Source organism: Dipodomys spectabilis, unplaced genomic scaffold (assembly GCF_019054845.1).
Source record: "Dipodomys spectabilis isolate Male_0828 unplaced genomic scaffold, ASM1905484v1 ptg000422l, whole genome shotgun sequence".
NCBI classification, from domain to species: domain Eukaryota; kingdom Metazoa; phylum Chordata; class Mammalia; order Rodentia; family Heteromyidae; genus Dipodomys; species Dipodomys spectabilis.
Genome location: NW_024871099.1, coordinates 3,740,306 through 3,756,711, shown reverse-complemented (window position 1 = coordinate 3,756,711; position 16,406 = coordinate 3,740,306). Strand labels below are relative to the sequence as shown.

Genomic DNA, 16,406 nt, shown 5'->3' with positions numbered 1-16,406 from the left:
AGATCTCTGAGGCTGGGTCTGCCTCTTGGGAAGGGTCCTGAACTGGGAGGGGGTGCCCTAGTGATCACCACACTGGCTCTGTGACCTTGAACCCCATGTGTAGTCATGCTGCCGGCCTGGTGGACTCCAGCATGGCTGACTTCCTGGATGAATACTCCATGAGGTGTCATGGAGATGCAGGCAGAGCCCCAAACTGCTCCAGAGCCATAATCACTGCCAGTGGGGAAAAGAAGTGGAGGCTATGTTCCCTGCTCCCCATGGGGTGGATATTCCTGCTATGAACTCTGGCTTTCCTTTCCAATAGACAGACCCCTCAGCCTCTGTCCCCTGTGGGTCCTAAACCCCCCCCCCCCCCCCACAGACCTTATCTGAGCCCTGAATGAGCCTATGCCTTGCAAATGTCAACCCTGTCCAGTTAGCATTCAGATACTGCAGAATGCCAGGGACTGCCTGAATGCCACACCATCCCTTCCAGCTCCTGGCTGCACCATCTGGTCCAGCCCAGGCAGAGGCTGGTTTCAGAGCGCCACAGGCTACAAATTTATTGGGCTTGGCTGAGCTGGGAGATGCCCTCTGTGCCCAGTGCTGGGTGGACACATCATCACACCCAGATGATGGACAGGAGCTCAGGTCTGCCCAAGGGAGAACCCTCACACTGGTCTCTCTGATCTGGGGTCTCCTGGTTACTTATGGTACTGTCCCTGCTCTTGGCTCCCTTGCAGGCTTGTCCCAAATTTCACATCTCATTGTGTAAACTCACAGGGCTGGTCTTCTGGGACAGGAATCTTCAACCAGTGTTCCCTACTTTGCAGGCCATGGATGCTGACTTGGAGGTTCGGCAGGTGCCCCTCTCCCACCTCCTTGCACATCTGGATTGCTGGCCTCTGAGTCCAGCTTGACCCTCCCCCTTCCTGGCTTCCCACTCACCCATATGTCCAGCACCCAATTCTGTCTTCCTCCCGACCTCTGAGCCAGGCTGGGAGTAACCTTGACCTTGAGGGCCCCTGCGGCTCACAGCCACATTCACCTGTCTGCCCTGCACTTCTCCAGCCATTTGCTGGGGATAATAATAGCCTATTTCCCAAGCCACATGCATCTCGCCGTCGCTCTGCTTTCTAGTCCTCCACCACTCTGTCCGCAGTCACCTCCTGCTGCCCCTTGAAGCTCCTTATCCTGGAAGTTTTTCTTTAGCTTCTCTGAGATGCCTCCACCTCCACAAACCACAGTTGATCTTTCCAGTGTAATAGAAGTTCAAGCTTAACCTCTTACCTTGTCCTGATGGACCCTTCCAGTCCACCTTTCTCCACTGGCTGCAAGGAGGAAGGGATAACAGCAGACTCACCCACGTCCAGCTTGTATCCAGACTTCTGGGTGAGGTTATAGAGGCCGAGGTCTGCTTACTTCCTTTGTCTGAGGGAGGGACAGGGCCCATATTTTCTGTCCAGTAGTTATTCATTACAAGCCTATTTTTTACCTTTGGTATTCAATGAAACTGCTTTGCATATTTGAAGACAATTGGTTACAAATTAATTCCATTTAACTAGGCAGTTAAATATGAAATGCTGAATTTGTTATAGCAGGAATATTAATATCAGAAGATGTGAATTTTAAAACCCAGGCAGTAGAGGGACATTATTAAAATGATGATATATGACAAAATGCCAATTTGTTGTTTCTGGCTTTCTGGCTACTATTGGCTTGCCTATCAAGTTAGTAGTTAATTCAGTTGGTTATAGATTGGATCTGTGGAAATCTTCCCGAGGGGAGGCCCTGTCCCAGTCCTGGAGTAGGGGATCAGATGGGGAGATGCCTGCGTGTTCTCCCTCACCCCTTCCCCTCCCTCCCCCCTCTTCCTTCGTGCCAGTATTAAAGCTTGACTTAGAGCCTAGGTGCTGTCACTTAGTTTTTTTTAGTTTTTGCTAAAGGCTACTAGCACTCTTCCACTTGAGCCACTTGAGCTACTTCTGGGTTTTTTTTGGTGGTTAATTGGAAATCAGAGGCTCACAGACTTTCTTTCCTGGGCTGACTTTGAACCTTGATCCTCAGCTCTCCGTCTACCGAAATAGCCAAGATGACAGGCATGTACTACCATACTCAGTATACTAGTTTGAGTTAATTTTTGCATGTGGTGGTAGGTGGGGTTCCAACTTCATCTTTTTTTCATATGGCTGACCAATTGTTTCTGCAGTGTTTGTTAAAACAACTGTGCTTCAACACCCTTGTCAAAAGTGAATTTTTACAAACATCATGTAAATCTACTTATACAAAGTACCTAAAATAGATTCATAGAGACATAAAACAAAGCAGTGGTTACCAACAGATGGGGAGGAGGAATGGGGAGTTCCTTTTTAATGGACCCAGGGTTCCGCCATGGGGTGAGGAAAAGCCCTGGCAGGAACTAGTAAGGATGATGGTACAGCAGTCTGCCTAATGTCACTAAAGTAAGTGTACACTGAAAAATGGTTAAAAAGACAATTTTATGTTCTGTGTACTTTATACCACAATTAAAAAGATCTGCTGGGAATGTGGCTTAGTGGTAGAGTGCTTATCTAGCACGCATGAAGTCCTGGGTTCGATTCCTCAGTACCACATAAACCGAAAAAGCTTGAAGTGGCACTGTGGCTGAAGTGGTAGAGTGCTAGCCTTGAACAAATGAAACTCAAAGTCTGTGCCCAGGCCCTGAGTTCAAGCCCCAGGGCTGGCAAAAAAAAAAAAAAAAGAATAAAAGATCAAGCTAGGCACCAGTGGTGCAACCCTGTCATCCTAGCTACTCAGGAGATTTGAGGATCATGGTTCAAAGCCAGCCCAGGTAAAAAAAACCCTAAGACTTTTTGTTGTTGTTGTTGTGTTGGTCATGGGTCTTGAACTCTGGGCCTGGGCACTGTCCCTCAGCTCTTCAGCTCAAGGCTAGTGCTCTACCACTTGAGCCACAGCTCCACTTCCGCCTTTTCTGTTTATGTAGTGCTGAGGAATTGAACCCAGGGCCTCATGCATGCAATGCAAGCACTCTACCTTCCCAGCCCACCCCGAGACTCTTATCTCCAATTAACTACCAGAAAATGGGAATTGATGCTGTGGCTCAAAGTGAAAGAACACTAGCCTTGAGTAAAAAAGCTCAGGAACAACACCCAGGTCCTGAGTTCAAGCCCCAAGATAAAAAAAAGAAAGGATAAATTGTTCATAAATGTATGGACATATTTTTGGATTTTTTGGTGTTTTTTTTAAATAGTAATACTAACAATATGTTATCAGTATTATTGTTTTGGCAGTCATGGGGCTTGAACTCAGAACCTGGGCACTGTCCCTGAGCTTTTTTGTTCTAGGCTAGTGCTCTACCACTTTGAGCCACGGCTCCACTTCAGGTTTCTGATAATTGGACATAAGAGTCTCAAAGACTTTCCTGCCCAGGGTGGCTTTGAACCACAATCCTCAGCTCTCAACTTCCTGAGTAGCTAGGATGACAGGCGTTAAGCCACCAGCGCCTAGCTGTTTTATTTGCTTTATTTTTACTTTTTTATTTTTTGGTCTGAGACTCAAACTTGGTACCTTGATGCTTTTGCTCGTTGGCTGGTGCTCTACCGATTAAACCAAGCCTCTAGCCCCTATTTTACTTTTTCTTAATTTCAAAAGGTCGTATAATATGTCACAGTTTAATGTGTCCTTCCAAGTATCCAGTGCTTCTTCATCAGAGTCTTTTCCCTCCCCACATGGTTTTATTTTTGGATGCACAATTTATTACATTAATAAGTATGTCTGTCCTTATGCTAATACCACACACTATCTTTTTTTTTTTTTTGTCAGTCGTGGGGCTTGAACTCTGGGCCTGGGTGCTGTCCCTCAGCTCTTCAGCTCAATGCTAGCGCTCTACCACTTGAGCCACAGCACCACATCCGGTTTTCTAGTGATTTATTGGATATAAGAGTCTCACAGCCTTTCCTGCCTGGCCTGGCTTTAAACTGTGATCCTCAGATCTCCGCCTCCTGAGTAGCTAGGATTACAGGCATGAGCCACCAGCTTGAACTCAGGGCCTGGGACTGTTCCTAAGCTCTTTTGCTCAAGGCTAGCACTCTACCCCTTGAGGTATACCTCTACTTCTGGCTTTTGAGTGGTTAATATGGGCTTTCCTACCAGAGCCAGCTTCATACTGTGATCCTCACATTTCAGCCTCTTGAGCAGTTAGGATTTACAGGTATGAGCCGCCAGCTCCTAGCTAAAATCACGTTTTATAGTTTTTAGTGTGTGTCTTGTACTTCTTTTGTTAAAATAGTTCCTCAGTGTTTTATTTGTTTTGATGCTGTTGTAGATGGAATTGTCTTAGTTTCATTTCAGGTTATTTTGCTAAAGTATATAAATACAACTGATTTGTGAATATGGATTCCTGTGTTGTCTTTTGGCAGTCCTGAGTTTGATGTATGATCTTCTGTATATATCTCTTAAGATTTTACTACTTGGAGTTCATAGAGCTTTATGGGATCACATAGATGGATTTTTTCTCCCAAGTCTTCAGCCATTGTCTTCTTTTTTTTTTTTAGTTTGCATTTTAAAAAATTGTTATTATAAAGATAATGTACAGAGGGGTTACAGTTATATAAGTCAGGTAAAGAGTATATTTCTTTTTTTTTTTTTTTTGTCGTGGGGCTTGAACTCTGGGCTTGGGCGCTGTCCTTGTGCTCTTCAGCTCAAGGCGAGCGTTCTACCACTTGAGCCACAGCACCATTTCCAGTTTTCTAGTGATTTATTGGAGATAAGAGTCTCACGAACTTTCCTGCCCGGGCTGGCTTTGAACCGCGGTCCTCAGAGCTCAGCCTCCTGAGTAGCTAGGATTACAGGCGTGAGCCATCGGCGCCCGGCTTAGAGTATATTTCTTTTAGGATAGTGTTAATCCTTCTCACTCTCTCCCACTTTTTCCCTCCCATTCCCACCTACAAGTTACATAGTTCATTCTCAACAAGCCATTGTCTGCGTGCCTTCTGCCTTCCTGCCTTCCTCCCTCCCTCCCTCCCTCCCTTCCCTCCTACCTTCCTTCCTTCCCTCCCTCCCTTCCTCCCTCCCTCCTTCCTTTTTTTTCTTTTGTCTATCAAAAAGGAAATAGGGCACTGTCCCTGAGCTCTTTTGCTCAAAGCTAGCAATCTACCACTTTGAGTCACAGCTCCATTTCTGTTTTTTGAGTGGTTCATTGGAGATTAGAGTCTTACAGGGACTTTGCTGCCTGGGCTGGGTTTGAACCATGATCCTCAGATCTCAGCCTCCTGAGTAGTTAAAATTACAGGTGTGAGTCACCAGCCCCCATCTAAACCATTGTTTTTCTAAATATCATTTCCGTTTCTTCCTCTTCCTCCCTCCTTGCTGGTATGTCCATAAGTATATGTTGGTATGCTTGACAGAAGAGGCTGTCTGTCTGCCTGGTGGGGATGCAGGCTGGTATTTTGTACACACAAAGCTTGCTCTGCCCCTGACAGTATTCGGAGGAGGCAGCAGGTGGCCAGGTGTGCAGAAAATGTGCAGCATGCAAGGGGGTACCAGGAGGTTATGGTCATGGTATGTTTATTTGCCTGGCACTGTATAGACCATTGAACTAATGCCCTTGGTTTTTTCCTCTCTGTAGGTTCAATGTCAACAACACCATTCTTCACCCAGAGATTGTTGAGTGGTGAGTATTGGTCTGTAGCTACCTGGGCTGTTTGTCCTGCTCAGCTACAGAGATGGGGGGACTTCCCTGTTCCTGCCTACACTACTCAAAGGGTCACTCAGAAAACCAGAAATCCATATCTACAACTTCCTCTCTCGGTCTCAGCCTTTTCTGCTTGATTTTTTAAAAATCTCTTTTGTTTTTGTTTGTGGTTGTTGATTGTTTTATTCCCCTCCCCCCGTCATTTCCTTTCTTCTTCTTTTTTGTCTTGTTTTTAATATAATTTTATTGTTATTAAGAAGTGCTGTATAGAAGGGTGACATTTCATTTGCACCCAAGGCCTCAGGCTTACTAGGCAGGCACTCTACCACTTGAGATGTGCCCCCAGCCCCTCCTTTATTTCCAGTCTTTCCAAACTCCTACCATAGGACAAGGCAGACACTGCTCAGATAGCAGGTAAAAAAATCCAGAAGGAAACATCACATAATCTGGTTGCTGGAATGTAGTCACACAACTTTTTCCTGTTGTGCAAATGTCTTGACAGGTGTGGAACCTGTATGCATGTACTTTTGGTGCCTTCCTTCTTCCCTAGGGGCTGGCACCTACAGTGCAGCTAGATCGGGTAAGGTTCCGTAAGGCCTGCCTACTCAGGTTAGGTGTGGCCTCTGTGGGCTCCTGAAGTGAGCCACCAAGTTGCTTTTTCTTCTTCTTCTTGTTCTTCTTGTTCTTATTCCTCTTGTTCTTGTTCTTGTTCTTCTTCGTTGTTGTTGTCGTCGTCGTCCTCCTCCTCCTCCTCCTCCTCCTCCTCCTCCTCCTCCTCCTCCTCCTCCTCCTCTTCTTCTTCTTCTTCTTCTTCTTCTTCTGCTTCTGCTTCTGCTTCTGCTTCTTCCTCTTCTTCCTCTTCCTCTTCCTCCTCCTCTTCCTCTCCTCCTCCTCCTCCTCCTCCTCCTCCTCCTCCTCCTCCTTCTTCTTCTTCTTCCTCATCCTCTTCCTCCTCCTCCTCCTCCTCCTCTTTTTCTCCTCCTCCTCCTTCTCTTTCTTCTTCTTCTCCTTCTCCTCCTTCTCCCTCTCCTTCTCCTTCTCCTTCTCTCTCTTCTTCTTCTTCTTCTTCTCCTTCTCCTTCTCCCCCTTCCCCCTCCTCCTCTCTCCTCCTCCTCCTCCTCCTCCTCCTCCTCCTCCTCCTCCTCCTCCTCTTCTTCCTCTTTTGTACTGATACTGGGACTTGAACTCAGGACCTAGGCACTTTCTCTGAGCTTTTCTCCTTAAGACTGCTGCTCCTTTACTTAGGCCACAGCTCCACTTCTGGATTTTTTTTTTTTTTCCTGGTTAATAGAATTAAGAGTATCACAGACCACAGACTTTCCTGCTGGGGCTGGCTTCAAACCATGATCTTCAGATCTCAGCCTCCTGGGATTACAGGTGTGAGCCACCAACACCCTTGGGGCTTAGTGTCCATTTTGACTTTGTCTTGAGAACTGTGGGAATCATGGGAAATCCTGGAAGAGCTGAAAAGAAATTACATTTCCAAGTAATTCTGATCTCTGGCTGGAGACTCAGTAGACACACACACACACACACACACACACACACACACACACACACACACACGTGCTCACGCGTGCGTGGGGTAGGGGGTGATGGGGGAACAGATTTGACAGGATCAGTAAATAACAGTACTAGGCAAAATTCCCAACTGTGGTAGAGTGAAGGCAACTGTGGGGTTTTGTCCTCTGCAGCTGGATGGAGCATTCTTGAGATTGTGACCGGTGTGGGGGGGCGGTGCAGGAGGTAACCATAGGTGCTTGGTAGTTCTGGGATTTGTTTGGGGGCAGTATGGGGAAAGATGGTTGAGTGAAGGTGGAGATCTGAGAACTGTCCACGGGCTTTGGTATTGATCTGAGACACAGAGTGGGGAGGGAAGGAAGGAGGGAGAGAGAGAGAGAGAGTGCTCCTTTCTCTGTCTACAATCTAGGCTTGTCACAGCCACACACTCTGTAAGGATGAGGCCATGTCTTTCAAGTTGATGGCATCAGGTAGTATGGTACAGGGCAGAACAAGTCCTTGGTCTGCAGCCTGCGCCTGGTCCATTGTGCCACCTCATTACTTTCCCTGCAGATCGAATCAGTGAGGCACGCTCTACAGACCTCAGCTGGGTCACAAGCTCTTCCCTCATCTCCCAAGGATGAGCCATTAGTTTGTCACTTTGGAGCAAACCAATGCTTTTAATTCCCGTGACATTTCCAAGGCTCTGAAGTGGAGCCCACGTTTAATAACAATACCTCTTAACTTTTATTAAAAAAAAAAAAAAAGAGCAGCAGGAAGGACTTATTTGGCATTTGATGGCCATGGAAGGATTTCAGAAATGTCACATTGTCCTTACTGCCTCCGGGCTTCCTGTCTCTGCAGTGATCTCGTCACTCTTGGTGGATCCATCATAGCCACAGTTATTGCCCTGCCCTGTGACTGAAGGGAAGGTTCTGGGTGAATAGTGGGCAGGCCTGTCACTTCCCAGACGTGGCGGGGAATGCTCTGTGATATTAAATTGCAACTCGATGTTGTATCTTTGCTCCCCTGTCATCCGATCTTGAATGCCCTCACTGCTCAATCTCTCTGGGGGCAGGGGCACATTCTAAGTTCTAACCTGTCCCCTTGGGATGTCACTATATTTTTTTTTCTGAGCCTCTGCTGCTTTGCCTATAATCCTAGCTTCTCAAGAGGCTGAGATTTGAGGATTGAAGTTCAAAGCCAATTTAGGCAGGATAGTCCATGAGACTTTTTTGCATAAGGCCTGCATTCTACCACTTTGAGCCACAGCTCCACTTCTGGTTTTCTGGTGGTTAATTGGACATAAGAATCTCACAGACTTTCCTGCCTGCGCTGGATTTGAACCTTGATCATCACATCTCAGCTTTCTAAGTAGTTAGGATTATAGGTATGAGCCACCAGCACATGGCCCACTTTCTTTCTTTTTTTGTATGTGCCAATACTGGGGCTTGAACTCAGATTCTGGGACTGTCTCTTCCCTTTTTTTTTTTTTTTTGGTCAGTCGTGGGGCTTGAACTCTGGGCTTGGGCTCTGTCCCAGAGCTCTTCTCAAGAGGCTGAGATTTCCTGCTCAGGCTGGTTTTGAACCGTGATCCTCAGATCTCAAGCCTCCTGAGTAGCTAGGATTACAGGTGTGAGCCACCGGCGCCCAGCCTCTTACCTTTTTTCATTCGTTTCATTCTACCATTTGAGCCACACCTCCATCTCCACCATTTTGCTACTTAATTGGAATAAGAGTCTCACAGACTTTCCTGCCTATGCTGGTTTTGAACCTTGATTCTCAGCTCACAGACTCTTGAGTAGCTAGGATGACAGGCGTGAGCACTGGCATCTGGCATGACATTTTTTTTTTTTTTTTAATTTAACTGGATATTCTTTGTTGTTCTCCGTGTCACAGAGGGAGATACTGAGGCATAGCACAGGTCATGACTTAGCCAAAGAAAAGACAGTCAAACCCAACCTGTTGGTCCTAGAATCTTATGCCCCACTTTAAAGCTCCAAATATATCCTGGAGGGTGGATCCCTTCTTGTGGATCTTGGGCCAATGCCATGATATAGGAAGGCCTGGAGAGCAGAGGCAATGTGCAGTTAAGCTTCCTTGGTACCCCCACATCCACCTAGCCCCCAGCTAGCAGCTTGGCTGGGGCTGCAGGCATTCCTCCCAGAGCTGGTTGCACAGAAAGCAACAGCAGCCTCCTCTCCAGGCCCAGGAAAGCTGATGTGTTCTCAGTTTTGTTTGGGTGTCATTCATTTTCTTCATATGACTGTTTTATTGTTTTCTATTCTCTCAAGCAGAGCCTTTTTGATTTCCTGTAAATTCCTCTGTAATCGTGCTCTTCCCTACAAACATGAGATCATAACGGATCATTTCTTCCCTCGTGCTAGGTATTGCAGTTGGAATTGCGCAGGTCAAAAGTTGAAATTTAATAAGAGCCGGCATCTCGCTTCCATAATTTAGGCTGTGGTTCTACTTTGCTGCTTTGCAGATGACAGCATTGATCTGAGGGGAGAGTAGGAGATGATGGGGGATGCTTTCATACCGTCTAATGGCTCGATGCCTTGACTTCTGGCTAAGAGCCTCTGAAAGCATTGCAGGAGAGCCGAGTGTATCAGCCATCCTTGTGTGCCTCCTTGGGCTTTAAGGGAGACAGTGTTCAACTGAGTCATGCGCTGTTTTTAGAGCTGTTAATTACTCAGGAGTGAAAGTGCCCTGCATGCGTGAAGCAGGCGATGGGAAACAGATTTATTTCTGCTGCCCTGCCTTCTGTGTGCAGGGAGAAGTGTCCCAGGACCCTGGATCCTGGGTAACACATCTCAAATTAGAAGATGTACGAGATGAAGCAGTACAGAGATTGTGCCCTAGATTCCTGAGTGTGTGTGTGTGTGTGTGTGTGTGTGTGTGTGCGTGTGTGTGTGTGCGCGTGCGCATGCATGTGCAAGTGCGCAAGTGTGCACCGATCCTAGGGCTTGAACTCAGGGCCTAGGTGTTGTCCCTAAGCTTCTTTTGCTCCAGGCTGGCACTTTTACCACTTGAGTCATTGCTCCACTTCTGGCATTCTTTGAGTAGTTTATTGGATATGAGAGTCTCATGGGCCTTCTTGCTCAGGCTGACTTTGAACCACGACCCTCAGATTTCAGCCTTCTGAGTAGCTGGGATTTCAGGCATGAGCCGCTGATGCCTGATATTGCACTAGATTCATTTTTAAAAAAAAATTGGTTGTGAGACTTGAACTCAGGACTTGGGTGCTGTTCCTGAGCTTTTGTGCTTAAGGTTAGCATTCTGTCACTTTGTTTTTTGGTTTTTTTTGGGTCCGGTCGTGGGGCCTGAACTCTGGGCCTGGGCGCTGTCCCTCAGCTCTTCAGCTCAAGGCTAGTGTTCTACCACTTGAGCCACAGCACCGCTTCCAGCTTTTTTCTTTTTGCTTATGTGGTGCTGAGGAATCGAACCCAGGGCCTCATGCATGCAAGGCAAGTGCTCTACCACTGAGCCACCTTCCTAGCCCAGCACTCTGTCACTTTGAACTACAGCTTCACTTCCAATTTTCTGTTGATTCATTGAAGATAAGTATCTCATGGACTTTCCTGTCCAGGGTGGCATTGAACTATGATCCTCAGATCTCAGCCTCCTCAATAGTGAGGATTACAGGCATGAGCCACCAGCCCCAGGCCTGCCCCTAGATCCTTGATGTATATGTGAAAAGATTTTGCCCAGGGTGACTCATTCTGCTTCCCTAATGAAGAGACATTTAGCCTTCCATCTAGTGACAGAGATGGGTGAAAAGTGGGATTCTTAGGAGAGTGAGAGAACATGAGTTTTCATGCATGTAGGGGCCTCAGTGTAACCCCAGTCCTAGGCCAGCGGGCTGACTCTGGGGCGTCACAGATTAGGTCCGGCATTTCACCATAGCAATGAAATGGAAAAATAGAAGAGGGAAGCAGAGGAGGAATTTAATCAGTTCACCTATATTGAGAAGACTCTCAATATATGGTTTTTTGCTCAAGGCTCCACTTTTGGCTTTTTGCTGGTTCCTTGGAGATAAGAATATCACCGATTTGTTTGCTTGGGCTGCCTTTGAACCACCATTCTCAGCTCTCAGCCTCTTGAGTAGCTGGGATTACAGGCATGAGCCACTGGGGCCCAGCAGAGGGGGTGATTTCAATGTGGGGTGATGCGTCTGTAAGATAGGCTTTCTTAGAATCCAAGGTGATTGCAAGTTTAGGGCAGTAAGAGACTGTGAGATACCTTGCTCCTGTGTGTAAGAGGATGATGTTGTAAAAGCTAACAATAAAATATCTTAGTTATTTTTGTTTTGCTTTTGAGACATTGTCTCATTGTGTAACTCAGGCTGGCCTCAAACTCTCCACCCTCTGACCTCAGCCTCTCTAGTTGGAAGGATTATCGGTATGCCATCACTATGTCTAGCTATGTGCCTCAAGTACTCCTGGTGTCTTCAGCCTGAAGGGGAATGAGTTAGATGTGGTATCATCAGTTTGTTTTTTTAGGCAGAATCCTTAAATGCTTAGCATGCCTGTCTGCAGAGCTGATTAGGAATCTGACCCACAGTAAAGGAGACAGAGATGCCAGTCTTCATCCAGCTTTTAGTTATCCATGGGGTATCATTTTAGCAAACACTGTTTCTGAGTACCCCCTACAGCAGATGTGGGGCAGCACAGCCAGACCCTGGTCAACACATGGGTCCTGTCCACATCTGCCTGTCCCTGACATAGGACTTAACTGATTGAGTTTCTTGAGGTATGTGATTCCAACCAGGCTTTGTCTCTGCTGTCTCTCCAGTTATTTATTTTTTATTTTTATTTTTGGTCAGTTGTGGGGTTTGAACTCAGCTCTCCCACTTTGAGCTATACTTCCGGTTTTCTGGTAGTTCATTGGAGATAAGAGTCTCATGGATTTTCCTGACTGGGCTGAGCTGGCTTTGAATGGTGATCCTCAGATCTCAGCCTCCTGAGTAGCTAGGATTGTAGGTGTGAGCCCTCAGTGCCTGGCTTTTTCCAGTCATTCTTATCTGGTGTATCATTCTGACTCTGTGGTGTCTGAGGACCAGGTTCCTATAATCCTGATCTCTCACCCACCTAGCTCCCACAAAGCCATTCCCTTGCTTGCTCATCTCCAGCAGAGAAAGATTTCCTGGGCCTTTAAGTTGATTTTATTCAACATGTTAGCAATGTGGATGCTTTGAAACTGATTTGGGAAATGTCTCATTCTGGGTGCCTCTGTTATAATCAGTGGAGCATTTGGACCCCAGTTAATTGATGTCTTAATCCTGAGTTTAATATACCCAGAGGCAGTTTGTGACCTGTGAATATTTAAGAGGAAGGAAAAAAAAAGATTGCACAAATAAATCTCTTCCTTAGGACATCTCTAGCCATTCCAAGTCTGTAGCTAGCGATTCTGGGGTCAGAGCGACTCAGGAATCCTTGTCCCTCTCCCTGCCTAGGTTGTCACCTTTCTCATTCAGCCGTCCCCTCTGTGCTAGGTGTGGCTGTGAGGCCACAGCCTCAAATACCACCTGTCACCTCTTTATCCTGCCTGGAAACCCAAGCTGTCTTCTGCCCCTTCTGCTCAGGACCTGTCCTGAGCCTTTGTCCTCTGTGTCTGTGTGCGCTAGTACTGGGGCTTGAACTCAGGGCCTAGGTGCTGCCCTTGAACATTAGAGGCTAAGACCTTTGCTGTGTAGATTATGTTTGTCTTCTGTGGGCAAAGAAACTGAGGCTTAGGAAGGCAGGATGTGTCTCGCTGCAGAGGCTGGGCACCTTCCTATCATGCACCGTGACTTCTGGCTGTTTATACTGGAAATGTCTGTTAAGGGTGCAGGTAGGATGAGATAGGCTGCTTTCAGACCCAGGCTCTGCAGGTATTTGTGTGTGTGTGTGTGTGTGTGTGTGTGTGTGTGTGTGTGTGTGTTGAAGGGGGGGGTCTCCCTGGAGGGCTCAGCCCCTGCCAGAGATCACTGACCCGCTTTACTTTTTTTTTCCTCTTCCCTAAAGCCGAGTATTCAAGACAGACATGGAACTGGAGGTTTTGCGCTACACCAATCGGATCTCCAGTGAGGCCCACCGAGAGGTGAGTTGGCCACTGGCTCTGGCTGGCAGGGGTGAGGGAGATGTAGAGGGATGGGGATGAGGCCAAGCATTGCTGTGGGCAGAGCAAGAGGACTACGTGTTTCAGCTTGACTGGAGAGGCTGGAAGCAGGGGACAGGACCAGGAGACAGGAGAGGACCAGGAGACAGGACCAAGAGAGGCACCTGCCTTGTGAGAGGCATGACTGCTATAATCGTCACTGAACGTCTTGACAAGGCATCCCAGCTTCAGGGATGGTAGGGCTTTCCTCTGCCATCTTGGCCTTCTCAGCTTGTTTTAAAGAATCGTTTTCATCTGTAACTATGATTCCAACATGCTTATCGTCTCCTTTCTGAAAAACAGCTTCACAGCATCATTCTCTAAACATCCCACTGCACAGACTGCATTAAGACAGTTGCCTAGGATAGCCTGGTGCCAGCTCAGGGACTATCACAGTTCAATGTTAGGAAATGACAAGGATGGTTGATAGGCTGTTTAATCTCTTGTAAAAATTCATTTTGTTTCTTTTCTGAGTTAAACAGAGATAGTCCTTATAGATTGCATGCTTTCTCTCCCTTTCTTTTTCTTCTTTTCCTTCCTTCCTTTTTTTTTTTTTTTTGCCAGTCCTGGGGCTTGAACTCAGGGCCTTGGTGCTGTCCCTAAGCTTCTTTTGCTTAAGGCTAACTGTCTACCACAGTGCCACAGCTCCATTTCTGGCTTTTTCTTTTTGTGTGGTACTAAGGACTCAAACCTGGGGTTTCACAAACGATAGGCAAGCACTCTACCTAAGCCACATTGCCTGCCTGCCTGCCTGCTTTGCCTTGCCTGCCCTCCTTTTTCTTTCTTTCCTTCTTTCTCTTTTTCTTTCTTTCTTTCATTGGGCTTCAACTCAGGGCCTCATGCTTTCACTTTGCTTTTTCATTTAGACTGGTGCTCTACCACTTGAGCCACACTTCCACTTCCTGCTTTTTGCTACTTAATTGTAGATAAGCGTTTCATAGATAAGTCTTTTCTTGCCCAGGCTTGTTTCGAACCTTGATTCTCTGATCTCAGCCTCCTGAGTAGTAAAGATTACAGATGTGAAACCACTGGCTCCTAGCAAGAAGAGCTTCTTTTGAGAAATTGCTATACATTATTTATAAGGCCATGCTGCTTAGCTGCTTAATACAAACATCTTTACTTAATATCTATCCTCCAGGTAATGAAAGCGGTGAAAGTGGGAATGAAAGAATATGAGATGGAAAGGTAAGCTGTTTCTCTCTGAGTAAAGATTAAAATGTAAAAATACCATCACCAACTCCCTCCCTCCTTGCCCTCCAGTAATTTATGTTCTCTGAGCAAGTATCAGATGAGCCTGTGCTATACTGAGTCCTGATGGAGTGGGGATTACAAGCCAGCCTTGGGATCTTGGGCAGATAGGATTTTTTCTCCTGACGGTGGCCCCCCTTCCCCGGCTCTTGGCAGAATGTTGGATGGTACTGGTCTTTGATTACTTTTCAGAGTGGTTTTAGTGCCCCATCATTCCACTCTTGGACTTTTGTTTCTGTAATCTGTAGGAAACTTTACCAAATAGCAGCTATTGTGAAGTCTTGAAAGCCACTAGTAAAACAGCTTGCCATTTTTATGTGTAAACATTGTCATTGTGTCTGTGAGCTGGGAGGGCTGGGGCGAGGGATGGTTAAGTGGCTCATAAAGTGCACTGCAGGGCTCCCCCAGCCTTTGGCTCCAATTAGGCCTGCAGCCAGTCAGCATGCCGGGTGTCACCTGACTGTGGTATATGTGGCTAGCCAGCTTATCCTCACTCTGGGACCCAGGCATTGGTTTGTTGCTGTCGGTCACTCATACTTGTCCTGGGTCCCCTACCAGTGACTCTGCCCCCTGGCCTCATGAGAACTTGATTTCTGTTAGTCCTTTCGCACCTTGTAGGGTCTATGTCTACCCTAGGCTTCTTCAGGCCACTCTGTGCAGAGCTGGGGGCTGGTTGCACAATGCCATCTGCCATCTGCCTTGGCTAGCATGTGGCTTGTCCTTCTAAAGCTCAAGTGTTGGAAGGTTGGTCTTCAGTGTGTCTGTGTGAGTGGCAGTGGGCCCTTTAAGGGGTGGGGCTTAATGGGAGGTCATTGAGTCATTGGCACACCTGACCTCTGGGTTTAAGGTAGTTCTTGTGAGATCCTGAGTTAGTTTCTTTTGAGTGAGGGTTGTTATAAAAAGAGCAAGCCTGGGCCTTGCCAGCATTCTGATTTCTTGTCTAGTGTTGTGATCTCTTTTTTTCAACCTGTGTTCTGCCATAATGCCATCCACCATTGGGTTTCTCAAGGCCAAGCCAATGAGCTGTCTGACCTCGGCCTGTTACCTCCAAAACTGAGCTGTGATAATCTCCTTTTTTCCTTTTATAAAGTAACCTGCCTTGGGTACTTGGTTACAGTAACAGGAAAAGGATTAGTATGCCTTCCCTCTGGCCTGCCTACTGTGTCAGTGAGGGAGGGCAAGGCTGAGGCCTAGGTTGGACTGCAGTAGCCAGCGTGCACCCCTTCATTCCCTGTGGCTATGACTTTGGTCATGGTTAACCCAGCGAGCCTCTGTGGTTTTCTCTTATTCTGGCTGTAAGACATTAAAATGGCTTTGCTCTGGCTATTGTGGCTATGGGGGTGGGGAGTGAGGGTGGGACATAACAAGTGTCCATTAGATTCCCAGCTCTGTCACACTGAGGATGGGGGGAGGAGTATGCAGGATCACGGCCCCCCTTGAGAATCTGCGATTAGGTAATAGTGCTATGGGACCACTTCTGGAAAAGATGGGCTGGGCAGAGAGTCCCTCAGATTGCCACTGCCCCAGAAACCTGTCCTCAGTGGAGGACTCATAGTGACCCATAAATAATTCCCCACATAAAAATAAGCAAGAAATTGCAACAAAAATAGTTTGTCTCAGCATGGGGCCCTGCCTTCTGCGTATGCTGCAGCCTTGTACCCTGTGCTATGGGGGTTCCGCTCTGGAGTCAGCTCCTGTGAGGGGCTTTGAGCCATCCTCCATCCTGAATCTCCAGCCAAACCTGCTGCAGCCTGTGGACAGGGTCCCGTGGACTCTGGGCCGGACCCTGAAGCCCTGTTTGGTACTGGCTGTTTGCCATGCTCACCTGTGGCCCATAATGGAAGAT

General features: G+C 47.1%; 1 protein-coding gene across 1 annotated transcript in view; it reads left to right on the top strand.

Annotated features, from left to right (window-relative positions):
* The window catches only part of Pepd (peptidase D), a 90,124-nt gene that overhangs the window by 16,262 nt on the left and 57,456 nt on the right, over nt 1-16,406 (top strand). Inside the window, exons 7-9 of the mRNA XM_042667833.1 lie at nt 5,606-5,650; nt 13,180-13,255; nt 14,451-14,497. Of these exons, the coding sequence (XP_042523767.1) occupies nt 5,606-5,650; nt 13,180-13,255; nt 14,451-14,497 (168 nt within the window). The remainder of the gene's footprint in view (nt 1-5,605; nt 5,651-13,179; nt 13,256-14,450; nt 14,498-16,406) is intronic.